Source organism: Nicotiana tomentosiformis, chromosome 4, assembly GCF_000390325.3.
Source record: "Nicotiana tomentosiformis chromosome 4, ASM39032v3, whole genome shotgun sequence".
In the NCBI taxonomy this organism is placed as follows: Eukaryota; Viridiplantae; Streptophyta; class Magnoliopsida; order Solanales; family Solanaceae; genus Nicotiana; species Nicotiana tomentosiformis.
Window position 1 is genome coordinate 123,735,591 of NC_090815.1, and position 15,908 is coordinate 123,751,498.

At 38.9% G+C, this 15,908-nt stretch overlaps 3 protein-coding genes and 1 pseudogene across 3 annotated transcripts; all 4 read right to left on the bottom strand.

Moving 5' to 3' along the window:
- Positions 1 to 388: 388 nt before the first annotated feature.
- On the bottom strand, positions 389 to 703 carry LOC138910485 (uncharacterized). The gene has a single exon (XM_070201728.1). It carries the CDS (start codon positions 701 to 703, stop codon positions 389 to 391), a length of 315 nt encoding a protein of 104 aa, XP_070057829.1.
- Positions 704 to 7,886: 7,183 nt separating this feature from the next.
- On the bottom strand, positions 7,887 to 9,671 carry LOC104100098 (serpin-ZX-like; annotated as a pseudogene).
- A 212-nt stretch (positions 9,672 to 9,883) lies between these two features.
- On the bottom strand, positions 9,884 to 12,298 carry LOC104100092 (serpin-ZX-like). Its single transcript, XM_009607260.4, has 2 exons — positions 11,451 to 12,298; positions 9,884 to 10,843 (listed from the first exon to the last, which is right to left on the bottom strand). Exons 1-2 carry the CDS (start codon positions 11,841 to 11,843, stop codon positions 10,064 to 10,066), a joined length of 1,173 nt encoding a protein of 390 aa, XP_009605555.1. The 5' UTR covers positions 11,844 to 12,298; the 3' UTR covers positions 9,884 to 10,063.
- Positions 12,299 to 12,884: 586 nt separating this feature from the next.
- Positions 12,885 to 15,595, bottom strand: LOC104100093 (serpin-ZX-like). The gene is made up of 2 exons (XM_009607261.4): positions 14,751 to 15,595; positions 12,885 to 13,969 (listed from the first exon to the last, which is right to left on the bottom strand). Exons 1-2 carry the CDS (start codon positions 15,207 to 15,209, stop codon positions 13,190 to 13,192), a joined length of 1,239 nt encoding a protein of 412 aa, XP_009605556.1. The 5' UTR covers positions 15,210 to 15,595; the 3' UTR covers positions 12,885 to 13,189.
- Positions 15,596 to 15,908: the final 313 nt, after the last annotated feature.

Here is a 15,908-nt window from a genome sequence, read left to right on the forward strand (position 1 = left end):
GGAAGTCTTATATCTTCGAAGGTTGCACCGATGAATTGCTACGTAACCCTTCGCTCAGTAACATATTTTACTTTCCCCTTAGGAATTCATGTTGTCGAGCGAAAGAATATCTGACAATCCTCTAGTGCTTTGTGCTCGTGAACGATCGTGTAACCTTTGTTCGTTAGCAACCTTAACTTCCCAGTGAAAATTTGGTAACGAAGAAAAGATTACCTTATCGCCCCCGAATGGAAACTTATCATCAAAAGGTCTTATTATTGTTGTTTTTGTAGTATACTTGTGGTCGTTGCCTCGTTAAAAAACCTTGCCTGGAAAAACCCAATTGGGATAAAAAGCAGAACGAAGGATAAAAGAGTGTGGCACATACTTTCCGTCTGACCGTTGTTTGTCAGCCGTAATATCTTTTAAGATGAGCCACGTTCCAGTTGCTGGGCAACTTGTCTCCGTTGTGGTTTTCTAGCTCATATGACCCTTTACCGGTGATAGCTGAAACCCGGTAAGGGCCTTCCCATGTAGAGGCTAACTTGCTGACATTGAGTTCTCGGGTGTTTTGAGTCACCTTCCTCAAGACCAAGTCCCCTACTTTGAAGTAACGAAGGTTATTTCTTTGATTGTAATACTGCTCCATCATTTGCTTTTGAACTGCTATTCTGACATGTGCCAGGTCCCTACGTCCCTCGAGCGGTTCTAAGTTGATTAACATTGCCTCGCTGTTTGATTCTTCATTTGCCTGGTAATACCTTAAAGTGGGCTCCCCCACTTCCACCGGTATCAAAGCTTCTACGCCATACACGAGGGAAAATGAAGTTTCTACTGTGATTGATTTGACAATTGTTCAGTAGGCTCAAAGTACCCCGGTAATTCCTCGGGCCAGCGGCCTTTTGCTGCTTCTAGCCTTTTCTTTAGATTTTGCATAATTATTTTGTTTGTTGACTCTGCTTGTCTGTTTGCGCTCGGATGGTACGGTGACGAGGTAATCTTTTTTACCTTCAAATCTTCAAGGAATTTTATGACTTTTGCACCGATAAACTATGGTCCGTTGTCGCATGCAATCTCCTTAGGTATTCCGAACCTGCATATTATATTCTCCCACAGGAAGTCGATCATTTCACGCTCTCCGATCTTTTGGTAAGGACCTGCTTCCACCTATTTGGAGAAATAGTCAGTCAAAATTAAAGGAAATCTTACCTTTCTCATAGCGGTCCGACAATGTCTATTCCCCATTTCATGAATGTCTACGGGGACATGATTGAATATAGTGGTTCTGCTAGTTGATGTACCAGTGGCGCGTGGCATTGACACTTATCACATTTTCGTACAAAGTCCCTGGCCTCTAGACCCACACGGGGCCAATAATACCCTGCCTGGACTAACTTCAGCATCAAAGAATCTGCGCCCGAGTGGTTGCCACATATTCCTTCATGGATTTCTTTCATGATGTAGCTGGCTTCAGACGCTCCTAAGCATCGGACCAGCGGGCCTTGGAACAATTTTCTGTATAATTGGCCTTTCTCGAAGCTGTATCGCGCGGCTTTGGTGCGCAGCGATCTTGATTCCTTTGGGTCTTTGGGTAGTTTCCCGTGTTCAAGATAATCGATTATCTCGTTCCTCCAGTCCCAAACCAGGTTGGTCGAATTCACCTTATAGTAACCATTCGTGTCTAAGGATGAGTTCATCAGTTGAACTACCTCCCCCGATTCTTGTCCCTGAATTTTTGTTGATGAGCCCAAATTTGCTAAAGCATCTGCTTCCGCATTTTCTTCCCTCGGGATGTGGGCTATTGACCACTCCCGAAATCGTGACAACAAGGCCTGAATGTTTTCCACGTACTATTGCATTCGCTCATCTTTGGTATCAAAAATTTGGTAGACCTGATTTACCACCAGTTGCGAGTCACAATTGATGTTGATTGCTTCGAAATCGAGCCCCCGGGCCAATTCGAGTCTTGCAAGCAAAGCTTCGTATTCCGCTTCATTGTTAGTTAAAATAACCATCCTGATGGCTTGCCTTAAGGCTTCCCCCGAAGGCGTGATCAGGACTATTCCTAGCCCGGACCCTTTCACGTTTGAAGCTCCGTCTGTAAATAAGGTCCAAATTTTCGATGTCGGCTCTGACACCATTATTGTCTCTTTGGCAGCCCGGGGCATCAAACCTGGGCTGAAGTCAGCCACGAAGTTACCCAGGACCTACGACTTAATCGCAGTCCGTGGCTTATACTCTATATCAAACTCGCTCATTTGAATGGCCCATTTGGCCAATCTACCCAAGAGCTCGAGTTTATGGAGGATATTCCTTAGAGAAAAGGTAGTCACCACCGCTATCGGGTGGCACTGGAAGTAGGTCCAGATGTGGGTAGCGAGTTTCTGGTCCTGATAAAATTTTGCTAACGTAATATATGGGGAATTACGTACTTGTTTCCTCCCGGACTAAAACTGCACTTACCGCAACTTCTAAGACCGCCAGTTAGACCAACGATGTTTCTCCTTCTTTAGGTTTCGAGAGCAAATGAGGGCTTGAAAAGTACTTCTTCAATTCCTTCAAGGCTTGTCGACACTCCGGAGGCCACTCGAAGTTATTCTTCTTTTTGAGCAATGCGAAGAAGCGATGGCATTTTTCCTATGATCGGGAAATGAATCTGCTCAAATCCGCTAATCTGCCTGTGAGTCTCTGTACTTCCTTTATGTCGAACAGTTGATCCTGGATATCCTCTATGGCCTTAATTTTGTCGGGGTTCACCTTGATTCCTCTTTGAGAGACCAGGAATCCTAAGAATTTACCTGAACCGACCCCGAACGCACACTTATCAGGGTTAAGCTTCATATTATGCTCCCTCAGGGTATCAAACGTTTCTTGCAGGTGTCTCAGGTTGTTACCTGCATCCAGAGACTTAACGAGCATATCGTCTATATATACCTCCATAGTATTTCTTATCTGTTTTTCGAACATCTTATTCACGAGCCCTTGGTAAGTGGCTTCGGCGTTTTTTAGTCCGGAGGGCATTACATTGTAACAGTATGTACCAAAATTTGTAATAAACGAAGTCTTTTCCCGGTCTTCAAGGTTCATCTTAATGTGACTGTACCCGGAGTAGGCATCGAGGAAACTCATTAACTAGTGCCCAGCCGTAGCGTCGATCATTTGATCTATATTCGGCAATGGGAATGAGTCCTTCGGGCATGCCTTATTAAGGTCTTTATAATCTATGCACATGCGAAATTGTTGTTTTTCTTAGGAACTACTACCACATTAGCTAGCCAGTCCGGATATCTTACCTCTTGGATTGAACCAATCTTAAGTAGACGGGTTACCTTTTCTCTGACCAATTTATTCCTTGCTTCTGCAATAGGGCATTTCTTTTGCCTTTCCAGAGGTATGCTCGGGTCCAACCTTAGCTTGTGCACGGCGATATCTGTCGGGATTCCTATCATATCCTCGTGCAACCATGCAAAATAATCGGTGTTAATTTTAAGGAATTCAATAGCACCTGACCTGAGCTCCGGGTGTAGTCCTGTTCCCAAATGGAATTTCCTTTCTGGGAATCTTTTGAACAGTGCAACCTGCTCTATCCCTCTATCGTGGATTTTGTTGCGTCTGTTTCCTTCGATACCTAAAAATACCTCGGTACATGATATTGCTCTAACTCTCTTGCCTCCGAGGAAACTTCTTCAGGCTCGGGGTCGAAAGTCGGTTCCGATAACTGCTATGCCGCAGGTTCCTTTACCTTGATATGGGAGACCAAGATCGCATTCATCTCTCTTGTTGTCGGTTGATCACCCCTTATCTGCTTGATGCCCTCGTGTGTTGGAAATTTCAACAATTGGTGGTACGTTGAAGGCACATCTTTCATTTCGTGCAGCCATGGCCTCCCCAGGATGATATTATAGCCCATGTCCCCATCTACTACTTCGAAGAGAATCATCTTTGTTATGCCCTCGGTATCCGTAAGTAGTAAAATTCCCCCTCGGGTTGTCACGCTTGCGAGGTTGAATCCAGCAAGGAGCTTTGTTGTCGGGACGATGCTCCCGGTGAGTTTAGCTTGATCTAGAACTCTTCATTGTATGATATTGACGGAACTTTCTGGATCCACTAAAACATGTTTAATTTTGAAATTTAACACATTTAAAGAGATTACCAGTGCGTCATTGTGCGGCAGTATTAATCCGTCCTCGTCTTCATCCGTGAACGTGATATCATCCTCCCGGAGCCTCTTACTATGGGTTGTCGATACTTTTGTTTTCTTTATGGCCGATAATGTGATCCCATTAATCTCGTTCCCTCCGAAGATCATATTGATCATTTGGCGTGGAGATTCCTCTCCCGCTCTCGAGGTTTGCATGTCGCTCATGTCCCGACCATAATTGTTTTTGGCTCGATCACTCAAGAATTCCCTAAGGTGACCATTTTTAACAGCGTTCCCACTTCTTTACGGAGGTGCCGACAGTCCCCAGTTCGGTGACCATTTGTGCCACGGTATTCACACCATAAATTTGGATCATTATGGCTGGGATCAGATCTTATCGGTCTCGGGAATCGCACATCTTTGATATCTCTCATGGCCAACACTAACTCCACCATACTAATATTGAAGTTATATTCTGATAATTTTGGATGGGAAGGACCTCGTGGCCCCCGGGGGTCTCTCTATCCTACAGCGATCTGTTATTCTGCCCGCGATCAGTTATCCTGTCATTGATAAACTTGTCCACCGATCGAAAGCTCCTGCCGTGACCTTCCGTCGGCTCGTAGGGGAGAAACCGTCCCCTTGAAACTTGTCTATTTGAGTCGACATCGTCTTTCATTTTTTCCTTGCTCCTCTCCCGTCACTTTGCTGATGATGGAAAGTCAGCATGATCATCTTCGATCCTAATCTTTGACTCGTACCGGTTGTGGACATCTGCCCAAGTTGTTGTTTGAAACTCGAGCAGACTTTCCTTCAACTTCCGGGAAGCATCTGAACTTCTCGGGTTTAAATCTTTAGTGAATGCTTCAGGTGCCCATTCATCCGGGACAGTCGGTAATAATATCCTTTCCTTTTGGAACCGGATAGCGAACCTTCGTAATAATTCAGATTCTTCCTGCGCGATCCTGAATATGCCGGCTTTACGAGCTTGTACCTTTCTGGCACTGGCATGGACCTTGATGAACAAATCCGTGAGTATTTCAAAGGAATCTATGGAATGCTTGGGCAATAATGGGTAACATGTCAAGGCTCCCCTTGTGAGTGTCTCACCAAAACTTTTCAATAATACAGACTCAATTTTGTGAGGAGCCGGATCATTTTCTTTCATTGTTGTTGTGTAGGTGGTGATGTGCTCTGGTGGATCTGAAGCCCCGTCGTATTTTGGCACTTCGGGCATTCTGAATCATTTTGGTATCAGTTCCGGGGCCGCACTTGGTTTGTACGGTAATTGAATGTACTTCTTTGGGCTCAGATCTTTTAACATTGGAGGTGCGCCAAGGATTTGGTTCATGCGGGCGTTTACTTCCTTCATAAACCACAAGAGTTCTTCCTTGAATGAATCGTTATCGTTGTTGAGGCCAGATTTACTACCCAGCCCTGTCGGAGCCGACTTTTCCCTTGGGAGTGTTGTTGTCGATTCTCTGCGTTGTTTGGTTCGTAGGAACAATGGGAGGAACTGGATCTCGCTTGTCTGCATTATTTGAAGCGCCTGATAGAGCCTTTTTTTAACTCCGTCATAACCTGATCCTGCCGCATGATGTGGCCTAGGAGGATTGCCTGTTATTCTTGTAGGATCCTTATCGCATCTACTACTTGTCCCTGGTCAGAACCATCTGGGGTTGTCTCCCGTACATGTCTGGGGTACCGTCCGTCATATACCGACGTGGCATCTTCTTCCCCATCGCGAGTGTCGCTGATTGAGTCCTCAAGATAGGGGTGTTCCCCTTGAACCCAGGGTTGCGAGTGTTATTGATGGTATTGATTGCCATGTTCTATGATTTTTTCTAAGGCAAGAACAATCAAATATCTTGAGTGAAAGAGGTAAGGATCGACTTAACCGTACTATTGTCTAGTCCCCATGGTGGGCGCCAAACTATTTGCCCGTAAAACGGTATAGTTCAATTTATTCGTGATTTTAGAGATATGATTAATTTGATCCCAAATATTATGAATTAATCGATTAGATGTAAGATACTTAACTCAAAAATGGAGGTGAAATGATGGATTCGAAGAGCCCGAAAATCAGGTTTTCGGGCACAACGATGATAAGATTAACAAGCGAAAAAGAGAGAAAAAAAAGTATCAGATTGCTCTGTAGAATTTTGTCCATGTATTCCAGAAAAAACTCTCCTTACAATGATAGTTGAACATATTATTTATAGCTTAGTGGGCGTAATGGTCGGGCCCACCACTAATAACAATTATTGGAGCATGATAATGAAAATCTAACGGTAAATATAAATGCTCAGATTTCTTTAATGAGTCGTTACTCTTTAATGCTGTGGAATATTCTTCATTAAATGCCATCGGGCACAGCATGCTTAATGCGCTTACGAACTTGCCTTTCTCGGTGACGTACGAGATAGTTGTACCCTATTTTTCGTCCTCTCGGTTTTGATTCCACGTGTTCCCTTCTTAGGTGACCACATAGCATAACGTATTTTACCCAATACAATAGAAATAAGAGTATATATTACCTTATTTGCTATGAAGCCAGATTCATTCTTCGCCATAGGTTAGAAAAAATTATGTAATTTTATTGATTCATACACCTTTAAAAAGATGACTAGGTTCTCCCAACATTTTGATAAAAGTTAAATATTTTTTGCGTATATGATGATGCTTAGTACTTCTGATTTATAAAATACTGGTTCTTAACTCATTTTTCGTAACACTAAAATATCCTTAACTTTGTGAGTTTTGTATGGAGAAAAAATATTTTTTGATAAAATATTTTTTTGAGAAATACTTATTTTAAAAAAATAAGCAACTGGGTTGATCAAGCCGGTATTGGGGGCGGGGAAATTGTAGGTGTTGATTGCTTATGTTGCAATGATTTCTAATGATCTAATTTTTTACCATTACATAATATTGTATTTACACTTGGTATAAATACTATATTTTAAGACGAAAAGCGATAGAATTTCGCGAGGCGCAAATTGAGCGTGCATTTAAGAGGTGTATAGGTGAAGGGGAAGATAAAAACATTCTATTTGTTTCAATTTATGTATTTTACTTTTCTTTTTTAATTTATTTCAAAAATAATGCCTCTATATTTAGTTGTTCTTTAGCTCCGAGCCGACATTCTACGTGGCATATTTAAGATCACAAAATTTAAGAGCATTTTAATACATTATACATATCTTCAGTTTAATTCCACAAGTTTCAAATTTTTTTTTTTTTTTTTTTTAAGCTCTGTGCGCAGTCAACGGACTACAATTGAGGAGAATATTTATTGTTTAGTGTGAGGATATGGACGATGGATCATTCTGCCCTGAGATGTTTGACATTATTTCTTTTTGTAAAAAAAAAAAAAAAAAAAAAAAAACACTGGCTCCTTTAGTCAACATCTTGTATATGAGGAGGTTTTACTTGGCAGTGGAGTTGCTGTTTGGCTTAAGTTAATAGTCTGTTTGCAAAGTTTGATGTTTGTGTGTAATAAACTTTTAGTACTTGCATGTATCTAATAAAAATTTAATTGTTTATCTTTATAGGTAATTTTTATTGACAAAGCGTGTACTTTATTTTTTCAAGTATAAATTTTACTAAAAACTTTATTTTAAGAATATTAATATTATTTTATAAATCGTAATACTATTTGACTTGGCATCACAATAACGCACGTATCGAGAAACTAGTTCACTTGAAAAAAGAGTCATCCACAAAATGAGATCTAATTACACCAAACTTGAATTGCCTCAGTGGGTGACACATTTCAAAAAGATGCCTCTTCATTTACCTCAATAAAGGACTTGTGGAAAATATTAGAAACAAACAGGCTTTTAGCTACAAGGGAGTTATTCACCATTTCAGTGAGACCACCAACAAAAGGTGCTGTGACACCAAGTTCTCTTAGAACCTCAGAAGCTTCAAACCCAAAAGTTATTTTGAATTTGGGGATAAGAAACTTGCGCACTCTAACTTCTTGTAATGGAATATGTTGATTTAAGAATCCAGGTTCAGAAGTAATTTTCTCCAGTAAAGTTGGTAAGCCATCACGGGCATTTGGGAGAAACAAATACATGCTGAAACATCGCCTTAGATCATAGCCTTGTGTATAAGGAAGCTTTAATACTTTAAAACAATCAAAGGCCTCTGCGTATTGCTTCCTTTAAAACAATCAAAGCTTTAATACTTCTCTTCAGCCCACTTATTGACTTCATTACGAGCCTCATCAGCGTTGATAAAAAGTTAAAACAAACAATGATTATAAAATCAGCAAGCTACTAGCAGATATAGTTGACATTAAAAAAAAATGCTTTATATACCGCACATTAGATTCTTCAACTCAATTTATAAACTAAATCCATCTTTTCTTGATCTCCCTATCATTGCTGAACGGAAATCACAAGTCTGTCAGCGGACATGCTAATCAGCATTTTGTATATGCAAAAGAGTTTATCAGCATTTTGTTTTGTAAGCTTATAAGCTGGTCAAACTAGCTTATACGTTTAGTAGACATCTAAAGTGCTTATAAGCTGGTCAAACTAGCTTATACGTTTAGTAGACATCTGAAGTGCTTATAAGCTAAGTAGAACTCCCTAATATATTTTCAATTTCTCAAAATACTCTTCCCAAAATATAACTCCAGACTTTCTTTGCGTTCAATTTTTGTGTTCATTCTTCTTGTTGTATATGTTATTTAATGTTTTTGTAAATAATTTTAAGGCCATATTAGTCATTAACAGAGAAATTGCTTATCATATATTTTTTTTACCAAGCACATCAACTACTTTTATTAATAAAATCAGCTTCAACAAAAAGTGTTCGTCAACACTTGATACTTATCGGCTACTTTCAATCAGCTAATAACCCGAATGGACTATTATTAAGGTCTGTATTTTTCTTGGCACCCATTGAATTCAAGAATCTGAAACCTTAATATTCCAAAGGCGAATTCTTTTGTGATAAACATATTTTACTGTTACAGGTTTAGGTGATCAGAATATCAGCGCTGACAAATGAGTGAAGGGACGACTAACCTTGTTCTGAAAATCAACAGGCGCAGCAGCAGCATTATAAACATTGTCCATAGTCTGTTTGAAAGAAGGCTTAAAAGACAGAGTTCAGTCAATCCAAACGCCATTAGCAACAGACAAACGAGGACCTCCAAAGCGGCTGCTATCGGCACAAACATCAGCGATGACCCGAGAAGAAACAGAGTTAAGTTCTTCAATGGAATTGAACTTGAGAAAAGATAACAGTTGGTCCAATGTACGACCTTTTGAGCCAGCAGCAATCATACCAAGAGCTTTTTGAATTGAGAGCGGGGAAATTACCATGTTGGCATTGGACTGACGAAACTTGCTGAAGAATACATGTTTTGCAAGCATCAAAGAAACATCCGTCTGCTTTAAGATCGATCTATAGAAATCCATATTGTCTAAAAGATATTGGTGAGTAAAAACTTGGAGAGGCTCAGGTTTTTCGTTTTTGCTGTTTTGATCGGACTCTTCACACAGAAGTTGGGAGCCTACTTTAACTAGGTTTGTGTTAATAGTGTTCGATCATAATTAGATTTTCTTTGATACTTTTCTTGGAGGAAAAGTAACTCAATTGTACATTACCTTATATAGGAGTAGTTAGCCATAAAAATTAGGGAACCTTTATATTACTAATAAAAGAAAGTTAATAAAAAGAAAACAAAAAGGTTGTAGTACAATACAATATTTCATTAAGCTAATATATAAAGCACAAATAAAATTATATAAGATGCCAGAGATATATTAAGTAAGGTTTCATCATAAGGGTACAGAGTTACAAAAAGATACGTAGCACCACTCAACTTTGTCCTAATAATTGATAAATCTACCATTCTCTGCAAATATTATATCTTGCTAATATAAAGCTTTCTATGGATGTGAATTCAGACATTCACGTAGGTTAACCTGCTAGAGGATTCATCACACTGCCTATGAACAACACTGCACCAGTAGATTCGTCTCTTATAAGGAATAGGAATGGATGGTCCGCGACGAAATCTATCTCCTTCTCAATAATCAAGGACATGGTCATTATAACAGTAGCGGTAACAGCTGCAGCTTCGGTTCCTTCCTCATTTACCTCAATGAAAGACTTGTGAAAAACCTGTGAAATAGACAGGTTCTGAGATATAGGGGAATCAACCATCTCAGTGAGATCACCACCACAAAAAGGCAAAGTGAGGCCGAGTCCCTTTAGAATGTTGGAAGCTTCAAACTCAAAAGTTATTTTGAATTTAGGGATAAGAAACTTGCGCGCTCTAACTTTTCCATATGGAACATGGTTATTTAAAAATGCTGGTTCTAAGCTGATTTTTTCCACTAAAGCAAGTAATCCATCATGGGCATCTGGGAGAATGAAATACATGCAGAAGCGACGCGTGTCTGTGCCCTGTTTGTAAGGAAGCCTCAATACTTTAAAGCCATCAAACGCTGCTATGTACTGCTTCTTTTTGGTAGTCATAAATGGTGCTCGAATAGACCCTCCATTGAGGAGAAGGAATTCATGGTCTTTCGTTTCTGAAGCATTGAACTTCTCATTCCATTCTCCTTTGAAATATAGTGCATTGGCCAAGATCAGCCTTGTCATGTTGTTCACTGCATCACGAGGAAGAATCTCTTTGATAAGATCATTTGTCTCCATTTTAGCCCACTGATTGACTTGATCGGCAACCTCAGCAGCCTTAATCAATTTTCAAAACAAACAGGTAATGACAGAATTAGCACACATGCTGCAGCCAATTATTTCTTTTTAAATATAGCCAACAAAGGGAAATTGCAGTAGTAAATCGATGACAGTATAGGGAAGGGGTAAGATCAGAAGTTGGCTGCTTTACATGGTAGTTAAGCAATGATTAGGATTGGGTATAGATATGCACAAGCGAGGCCAAACTGAGCTTAAGAATTTAAGCACAGACCTGTCTCTAGCTAAGCTTAGAACAATTTAGGCTTATTTACTGAAGAAGCTTACTATTACTCAATTAGTCAACTACCCTACTACATACCTGATAGGGCATTCATTATTTTTCCTCTCATTCTTGGTTGCTTATCAAATAAATTTTTTGATTCTTTCAACTCCTAATTGTCTGATACTTCCCATTCTTTTAAGTTATCAACTCAATCCCATAGTAGTTACAGTCATCGGTATTCATCTCATATGATAGTGTTTGGAGGCTTATGATATGAATAGTAAATATGGTTATGATAGTGTACAAATCAATTTTCATCAGTTAGCACGAAAAATTAATAAGAATTCAATGAAACAAATTTTTTTTTAAAAAAGGACTAACCTTGTTCTGAAAATCAACAGACTCTAAAGCAGCCTTGTAAACATTGCCCACAACCTGCTTGAAGGAAGGCTTAAGAGGGAGTGTTTGGTCGATCCAAACACCATTAGCAACAGACAAACGCGGACCTCCATTAGGGCTGCCATCAACAAAGACGATATTGACAAGATGAGAATAAAGAGAGTTAAGTTCATCAATATATTTGGACTTGAGGAAACAGAGCAGCTGATCCTGCGTTGGTCCTTTACATCCGGCAGCAATCAGGCCAAGAACTATTTGAATTGAAAGAGGAGAAAACCCCACATTCGAATCGCCTTTAACCTCTTTGGAGAAAATGTTCTTAGCTAGCATGAAAGAAACATCCGTCTGGTTGTTGATTGACTCCCTGAGATCCATAGTTGCGTGCGAAGGAGAAGAAGAAGGAGGAGGAGGAGGAGGCTTAGGTGCGAGGTCAATGATCACAATGTTGAAAATTTTGCAAGAATTTATAAATTATACTGTTACTTAACAGGTGGGGTTTTGAATTTGGAGAAATGGCGATCGAATAAAGAATTGCACGTTTATAAGACTTATTCTCTACGCAGATTCATACGCAGGAAGGAATCAATGAAAGGAACACCAAAATCAATATTATATTCTACTGGAAGTTCAATGAGTATTATTTAAACGAAGGGAAGCTCTTAGATGGAAACAACACCAAAATGACACGGAGAAGGAAAGCAGAGCATGTCCCACCTGGGGTTGACTTCGGAGTTATCAACCTGTTGTCTTAGAAGCACGTAAAATTGTGACATTTTGCATCTCTATTCAACAGACTTTAGTGTTATTTTTTTCATTTTAGTCATTAAGTTGTGTTGATCAAATCAGCTTTCAGGTGGATGTTAAGGTACATAATATCTGAATTCTGAAATATGAGTACATCAAAGAGAAAATGACATGTTATTACCTGTATGAAGAGATCATACTAAACTAGTTTTACCACATTTACACACACTGGACCAGCTACTAGATTTCACTGTTCCTAGATGTAAAGTATCAAAAGCCACTTATGTACTATACAACATAAGCATGCTAGTCTTTCTATTTATAACAAACTCTTTACTGCTACAGATCCAACTTAACTAATAAGAGGATTAAGCAATCGCCCTATGATAATATAGTTGCAGTTGTATCATCCAATTACGAAGAACAAGAACCAAATCAGTAATAAAGTCAATGAGTATTCATTAATGGGCGCCTAACATAATATTAACGAGGCAATATTAACACCTGCAGCTTCCCTTCCTTCTTCATTACCTCAACAAAGGACTGATGAAAATGTCTGAAACTAACAGGTTCTAAGCTTTAAAGGAAGCCACCATATCAGTGAGACCGCCTTCAGAGAAATTAATGTAAGACCAAGTCAAATTATATATCATGTCAAAATACACAAAAAAATCAAGCATAGACGAGTCAATTATATAAGATGCCAGATATGAAGTACAAGATCTCATCAAAAGAGTACACAAATCAGGAAACTGGTTATTTAGATACATAACGCCTCTCATCAAACAGATACACAAATCAAGAAACTGGTTATTTAGATACATAACACTTCTCTGTGTCCAGTATAGATCAATCACTCTTTGCAAATATAAGATCTCACCATGCTAACTTAAGCTTTACATTATTCATGCAATGATTAGAATTCAGAGATTTATATTGCTTTCTTTCCTTCCAGATTTCTTTATTGCTTCAGTGGGCTAACCAGCTAGAGGATTCAACACGCTCCCTATGAATAACACAACACCAGTAGCATCGTCTCTTATAAGGAATAGGAACGGATGATCAGCAACAAACTCCATTTCCTTCTCAATTATCAATGACTTGGTCATTATTACACTAGCTGTAACAGCTGCAGCTTCAGTTCCTTCCTCATTTACCTCAATGAAGGACTTGTGAAAAAACTGTGAAACAAACAACCTCCCACCTAACGGGGAATCCACCATCTCAGTGAGGCCACCAGTGGAGAAAGGCAATGTGAGGCCAAGTCCCTTTAAAACATTAGAAGCTTCAAAACCAAAAGTTGTTTTAAATTTAGGGATAAGAAACTTATGCATTTTTGCCTTTTCAAACGGAAGGTGGTAATTTAAAAATCCTGGTTCTGAACTAATTTTATCTATTAAAGCTGGTAATCCATAACGGGCATCTGGCAAAATTAAATACATGCAGAAACGACGGATATCTTTGCCCTGTTTGTAATGAAGTCCCAACACTTTGAAGCCATCAAAGGCTGCTGCATATTGCTTCTGCTTGCTAGTCATGAAAGGCGCTTTAATAGACCCTCCTCTGAGAAGATGGAATTCATGGTCTTTTGTTTCTGAAGCATTGAACTTCTCATTCCATACTCCTTTAAAATATAATGCATTTGCAAAGATGAGCCTTGTCATATTGTTTACTGTTCCATGAGGAAGAATCTCTTTAATGAGATCATTTGTCTTCATTTTAGCCCACTGATTGATTTGATTGGCAACCTCAGCAGCCTTAGCCAATATTTAGCAAGACAAACATAGTGTACGACAGAATTAGCACCATACTATATGCTTTAGCCAACAAAGGGAGTTTGTAGTAAGAAAATCAATGACAGTACTTGCAAGGGGTAAATGAGAATTTGGATGCTTTACGTGGTATATTTTAAGCACAGATTGGGCATATACTTGTACATTTAGGCGAGCTTTTGAGCTTAGAACTATTTAGGCTTCTTTGGGCATCCTACTGTAAAGAAGCTTATTACCTCTTAGTAAAATATAGAACTAGTCAAACTAACCTGCAACGATAGGTATTCATTAAATCTGACTCTTTCATCTTGCTTATCAATTTAATATTCAATATTGTTTACTCTTTAAACTGCCTCGATTCTAATATGAAACGGGTTTCAACCATTCACAATATTAGGTTTTATACTACTTGAGGCTAGAATGATCAAAATGCTAAGCAATATAGTCTCTGTCCTAATTGTTTAACACTTTTCATTATTTTAAAATCAGACTGCTTAATCAATCTATCAATCAATCAGTTATACCTCAACCCCAAGTTAGCTGCAGTTTACTATATGTATCATCTGTATCCATTTTGTATGATAGTATTTGGGGCGTTACCACACACAAAAAGGAAAGTATTTGGAGGCTTGTGATATGAGTAGTATTTAGGGTCATTTATAATACTTGATAAACCAATTTTCATAAGTCAGCATGAGCAAAGAAAATCAAAAGCCCAGCACAAAAGAAACAAGATCTCAATGAAACACATTAGTAGAGGCCTAACCTTGTACTGAAAATCAACAGAACTTGAAGCTACTTTGTAAACTTTATCCACAACCTTTTTGTAAGAAGGCTTAAAAGGCAGTGTTTGGTCGATCCAAACACCATTAGCAACAGACAAACGGGGACCTCCATTTGGGCTTCCATCAACCAAGACGATATTGACAAGATGAGAATAAAGATAGTTAAGTTCATCAATAGATTTGGACTTGAGGAAGCAGAGCAGCTGGTCCTTAGTTGGCCCCTTAGAACCGGCCGCAATCAGGCCAAGTACTATTTGAATTGAAAGAGGAGAGAACATCAGGTTGGAATCTCCTTTAACTTCTTTGGAGAAAACATGTTTAGCGAGCACGAAAGAAACGTCCGTTTGCGTGGTGATCGATTCCCCCATATCCATATTTTGATCATTGGAAGAATTGGATGAGTGAAAATGAGAATGAGAGTGAGAGTGAGAGTGTCCCATGACGGCAAATTGATCACAAGGTTGAAAACTTTGCAAGAATTTATATACAATTACTGATACTTAACATGTGGGGGGTTTTGAATTTGAATTCGATTCTGTAAAACCCATATGGAGAAAATGATGAATAAAGAAAATACATGATCTTTAAGCTTTGATTCTCAGAAGATTGCGTTCATACACAAGAAAGAACAGAGGAAGTGAACACGTTAACACTCACTTTCAACAAGTTGAGTCAAGATATTGTTGTTTATTGAGTGGAAAATTGATCAAAACACGAAGTACAGAGATTGAAGCTCGTAGCTTGGAAATTAAGTCATCTTCTTCGTGTGCAAAATATGGAGAAAGGAGATTATGTCCCAGCTGAGGTGGGCATCAGAGAGTAGCCCAACAAGAAGAGAATCAGCGCATTCTGTCCCACATAAATAACACTTGATATTGTGGCATATTTTTGTTCTTTTTAATCACTTATCATTTATTTGACGAAAGTTACTAAACTATTTTTTTCTCATTTAAAAAGCCACTCAACTTTACCTTTTTAACTTAAAAGTCATTCTAGTTCATAACCTACAAAATATCCAATAAAAAATATGACATGGTATTACATTTAATTAAAAAATCTAACAATAATGCCACATAAACTTAAGTAGACCATATATAAATTAGACCAATTTCTTCTTCAACTCGATTTGACCTATAACC

What these genes read in the sequence shown, in the direction of transcription:
- LOC138910485 (XM_070201728.1), bottom strand. Translation starts at nt 703, where the DNA reads ATGTTAATCAACTTAGAACCGCTCGAGGGACGTAGGGACCTGGCACAT.
- LOC104100092 (XM_009607260.4), bottom strand. Translation starts at nt 11,843, where the DNA reads ATGGATCTCAGGGAGTCAATCAACAACCAGACGGATGTTTCTTTCATG. An exon ending in CTGTTGATTTTCAGAACAAG is followed by an intron (nt 10,844 to 11,450) that starts GTTAGTCCTTTT and finishes AAATTGATTAAG; the next exon opens with GCTGCTGAGGTTGCCGATCA.
- LOC104100093 (XM_009607261.4), bottom strand. Translation starts at nt 15,209, where the DNA reads ATGGGACACTCTCACTCTCACTCTCATTCTCATTTTCACTCATCCAAT. An exon ending in CTGTTGATTTTCAGTACAAG is followed by an intron (nt 13,970 to 14,750) that starts GTTAGGCCTCTA and finishes ATATTGGCTAAG; the next exon opens with GCTGCTGAGGTTGCCAATCA.